This window comes from Verticillium alfalfae, genomic scaffold, assembly GCF_000150825.1.
Source record: "Verticillium alfalfae VaMs.102 supercont1.3 genomic scaffold, whole genome shotgun sequence".
Lineage (NCBI taxonomy): Eukaryota > Fungi > Ascomycota > Sordariomycetes > Glomerellales > Plectosphaerellaceae > Verticillium > Verticillium alfalfae.
In genome coordinates this window covers 1016035-1020517 of record NW_003315036.1, presented here as the reverse complement: position 1 = coordinate 1020517, position 4483 = coordinate 1016035, and the positions used below count along the sequence as shown (strand labels likewise).

Here is a 4483-nt window from a genome sequence, read left to right as displayed (position 1 = left end):
AGTGGGACGAGATCTGGATGAGGCATGTGGCCTCGGGCAAGTCAAGCGACGTGTCTCCAATCTTAGAGAGGAAGAGCGTGTTGACTTGCGGGTTGTGTTGGAAGTTCTCCAGCACTTGCAGTCGCTCTGCCTGGCCGGTCTCGCCGTAGATGAAGACTTTTTTCAGCTTCATCGCATAGGCTTTGAGGGCATATACGTTGTCGGAGAAGACGATGATCTTGTCGCCCCGCGATTCGTGATAGTTGATCAGATACTGGCACGCCTGGAACTTGGCCGGATTCATGATGTAGAGCAGCGATCGCTTTCGAGGTGGTGCCTTCAGGTATTCGTCGTAGAATTCTGTGGGCATGGAGCACCACACCTCGGCACACTGCACACGGGCAATGTGACCTTGTTGTGACAGCTCCATCCAGTTCGCCTCGTACAACTTGGGGCCGATCAGAAAGTTGAGATCCGAGATCTTGTCATCCTCACGAAGAAGCGTAGCCGTGAGACCGAGTTTGGAGTGCGTCTTGATTGACGATGTCACCTTTCGGAAAATATTGGCCGGTACGACGTGGACCTCGTCGAGCAGCATGAGTCCCCACTCGCGATGCTGGAGGAAGTCCATCATCTTTTTCGCCTCATGCGACCTCTCCCTGGTCTGCGTTACCATGGAGTAGGTTGTCACGATGATACCCGTAGAGCCTGTAAAGGTCTGTCCCTTGTTGTCTGACGTGAAGGCCGCAATGTCTTCTGGCTTGATGTTGGACCATTTCAGGAACTCGTTTCGCCATTGGACGACCGACATGGAGCTCGTGCAGAGCACGATGACACCCTTCTTCACTGTGCACGCCGCCGTGATACCGACGAGCGTTTTGCCAGCGCCACATGGCAAGACGATGATTCCACTCTTGGCGCGACCGTTACCAAACATCTTACTCAGACTCTTCTCCTGGTAGGGACGAATCTGCGCGCCAGGCCGCAGGTCGATCTCCAGGTTCGCATTGAATTCGTCTTTCCTAAAGTCATACTCCTCAAGCACAGGATATTGCAGATCGAGACACCTCTTCTGGACGTCCTCAACAGCGGAATCCGGAATTTCAAAGGAATGCGTGACTTCGGCCTCCTCGTCATCATCGTCGTTCAACGCAGCATACACCTCGTCCTCCTTGGCCTTCTCGGCGTCGGCGCCTTGTGCATTGTTCGCTTGTCCTGCCTGGCGCACGCCGGCGGCATTGGTAGTGCCAGGGATGACGAGGGGCGCCTGCTTTGGAGCAGCGGTAGTCGTGATCGCGCCACTGCCTGTGTGGGTTCGAAGAGGTCCGATGATGGGATCCTGCAACAGCTTCTGCAAAACGACAGGGTCTGCACTTTCAACGAAGTACTTGGTATTCTTCAAGACGAGCTTGACCTTGCCGAAACTGGCTGTGCATCCTTCAATGAATTCTCGAATCTGTTTAGGCAGCGGCGTCTTGAGGAATCGCTCGAGGGTATTGATGATATCGGCGGGCGATAGACCAACGGAGACGGCAGCATATAGACTGTGAGGCGAAAGGGCGTACTCGTGAACGAAGGAAGGTCGGGAGATGGGCTCGGCAATGGTGATGAGGAAGTCCTGGCACTGCTGGGCAAGGGGGCTGAAGCTCTCGAGGAAGATCCTCGCTTTGCTCGCATCGATCCATAGCGGTCTGTTCTGAAAGTCCGGCTTCAGACTGAGGTAGGAGTAATCGCGCTTGCCAAAGATGTGCGAGGTCGCAGACTTTGAGGGGCGCTCATATCCTTCTACGGAGAAATGCCCCACGTTCTTCTCAATGTTCACGTCCTCCTCTCCCTCGCTCAACGCCTCCGCTGCGGAAGATTCATTGTCGCTACCAATGCTCCTCGGGGTGGCGGCTCCAGCTGGTGTCGAGACTCGTGATCCTTTACCAACCTTGCCACCGCCTGTGACGGCACCGATAGCCTTGCGTTTCGGAGGCATGGTTGGCTGCTGCCCGCCGTGGATGAGGTTGGGTATGTACGTCGCAAGACCAAAGAACCTGTATCGCGCGGGGACTTGGTTTGTAAAAACTGGGGGTTGTTATGGCAGATACTGGTGCGCAGACCAGTTCATGCCCCGTGTTGGAGGAGGCAGAAGTTCATAGACTTTCATCAGAATGTCAGAGATGGCAAGTAGATGACGGCAGGCAGTAGCAGTCTGCTTATTCATCGGCGCGCGATAAGGCTTGATAAGCACAGCCAGATGCACAGTGTGGGGCCAGCAACCAGACTGGGATCCCCGCCAAATTATCAACGCTTTCCACCAGGTAGCCCAGCGTCTAGCGGTCCGGTGCAGCTTCAGGAGGCGTCCATTTGAATCTACCTTGATTTGACAGCACCGAGAACAAATCGACCGCAGTCTGACCGGTTTCCACCGCTCTACCGGCTCACAGGAGCAAGTTGCATTTCCACCCACGTTCATCATGTGGTAAGTTCACCTGAACCGCCTGAGTTGAATCTCGCTCTAAGCCATCTCCCAGCAAACACATCCTCAACGCCCAAGTAGCGATCCGGTCGCCATGCTGTACGAGCCTTCCGCCCTCCCACCTCCGTCTCGCATACCTCTTTCAGTAGCAAGATCTGACTGCCCCTTAGGCAAAAAATGGTTCGACTGCGCTGAATGCCACCACGAAACGGAGAAACACCCCCTCCTCCAGAGCACCGAGATGACCTTCGCCTGCAAGAAGTGCCGGAAGTGCTTCCGCAAGGACGCGGCCGAGTTTGAAGATGCCGACGAGTACTGCCCCCACTGCGACAACCACTTTGTCATCGAGGCCAAGACGCCCAAGGCCGCCATCTCCGTCGAGGGCGAAGACGCGCGCAAGGATCACAGGATGCTGAGGGACGAGCGTGTGCAGCAGACCAGGATGCGGACCATTTTCGATCCGGATCCACACACGGACAAGCTGGGCTGATGATGTGCTGCTGGCAGACTAGATGGCCGACGGAGAGATAGAAGAAGGAAGAGGGCAGCGGCGCGTTGATCCTTGCACGTACATACGAATACCCACGATTTTGACCCCACGACGTTGCCTTTCTACAGGTGGTAATACACTGGTATTTAATTCGTGATCCCGTCTGGCGCGCCCTTCAGCCGCACTGGGATCATATCATCCATTGCGTGCCTCTCATAGTCTACTCGTCACTTCCCTCCGCAGGCCGCGTCAGAATGGCGGCGGTGCCCTGACCCGGCGTGCGGCCCGTCTTCTTCTTGGCCGCCTCCTCTTGCTTCTCCTCCTCAATGTTCTTGACATAGCTCTCAATCTCCTCCACGGGCAGCATCTCGATCGTCTTGCCGGGGGCCATGAGGGCAATCTCAATGTTCTTCGCACCCGTCTGAACGACCTCAAGCAGGGACTTGATGGCCAGCCTGATGGTCGCCTCCCGGTCCATGTCGTCCTTGTAGTTGCGCTCGAGGAACTCACGCACCGTCTTGCTGGAGCGGCCAATGGCATTCGCCTTCCTGCGTGTCTGTCAGAATTGGGGTCCTCATGTGAGGACCGGTCGCAGCCATGTCAACATACCATGCTGAGTAGATGCCCGAGGGCTCGGTCTGGTACAGCCTGGGGACCTTGCTGCCGTTGTCGAAGCCGACGATGAGGGTGCTGATGCCGAAGGGGCGGACACCGCCGCTCTGCGTGTAGCGCTGCTGCACGCCGGCAACGTACTTGGTCATGTACTCGATCGAAGCGGGGTCCTCGACGGTCAGCTTGTGAGACTGGGCTTCTAACCGCGCCTTGTCGACGAGAATGCGGGCGTCGGCGTTGAGGCCGACAAAAGCGAGGCAGACGTGGGTGTCGAGGAGCTGGAGCTTGGAGGGTGTGATTCGGGTGTCTTGGAGCTTCATCGCGGAGCGCTTCTCGCAGCCGAGGACGACAACGTCCTGGCCCTTGACGCCGACGGCGCAGGTTCCTATGGTGATCGATAAGCTTCATAACAGGGCAGCGGGAAGGCGGGCGGTCGCACCTCGCTTCACGGCCTCGCCGGCATATTCGACCTGAAAGACGTGTCCGTCGGGACTATTCGATCGCGCGTTAGATGAGAGGAGCCTGCAATGGCCGCGAGGGTGAAGACGAACCTGAAGACTATCTGGAAGTTAGCTGGTGTCTCAGTGTTGCGAGGGGTCGGTGCAGCTTACCAGAGAGCGCTCTGTCGTATCCTGAAGCCATGTTGTCTGTGGAGAGTGATTGAGTCGAACTGTTGGGCGTAGATAGTTGGTCTCGGCGTGGGGGGGGAGGCTTGATGTCTCGAGATGGGATCGTGGAGGTTGATGGTCGTGATGCGGTCAGTAATGGGGCAGGCTCCAGGTCTGACGAAGCTTCGCTACCTAAGACGCGGTAGGCTGAATGGACAGCTCCTAGGAGCTCCTGCTGTGGCGGCAAAAGGCCGGGTACGGGTGCGGACTGTGTGTATACGGTGCATCCATAGCACGCACTGTTTTGCCTCACATCACCAACAGCTAGGT

The 4483-nt window shown here is 56.7% G+C and overlaps 3 protein-coding genes across 3 annotated transcripts; 1 reads left to right on the top strand and 2 right to left on the bottom strand.

Annotated features, from left to right (window-relative positions):
- Positions 1-279: 279 nt before the first annotated feature.
- On the bottom strand, positions 280-1960 carry VDBG_02832 (DNA repair helicase RAD25; the record flags this gene model as incomplete). Its single annotated transcript, XM_003006647.1, has 2 exons — positions 280-301; positions 426-1960. The coding sequence occupies 2 exons, from the start codon at positions 1958-1960 to the stop codon at positions 280-282; spliced, it is 1557 nt and encodes a 518-aa protein (XP_003006693.1).
- Positions 1961-2441: 481 nt separating this feature from the next.
- VDBG_02831 (zinc finger protein) lies at positions 2442-2933 on the top strand (the record flags this gene model as incomplete). Its single annotated transcript, XM_003006646.1, has 3 exons — positions 2442-2446; positions 2499-2542; positions 2614-2933. 3 exons carry the CDS (start codon positions 2442-2444, stop codon positions 2931-2933), a joined length of 369 nt encoding a protein of 122 aa, XP_003006692.1.
- Positions 2934-3153: 220 nt separating this feature from the next.
- VDBG_02830 (proteasome component PRE6) lies at positions 3154-4187 on the bottom strand (the record flags this gene model as incomplete). Its single annotated transcript, XM_003006645.1, has 4 exons — positions 3154-3481; positions 3543-3930; positions 3985-4037; positions 4105-4187. 4 exons carry the CDS (start codon positions 4185-4187, stop codon positions 3154-3156), a joined length of 852 nt encoding a protein of 283 aa, XP_003006691.1.
- Positions 4188-4483: the final 296 nt, after the last annotated feature.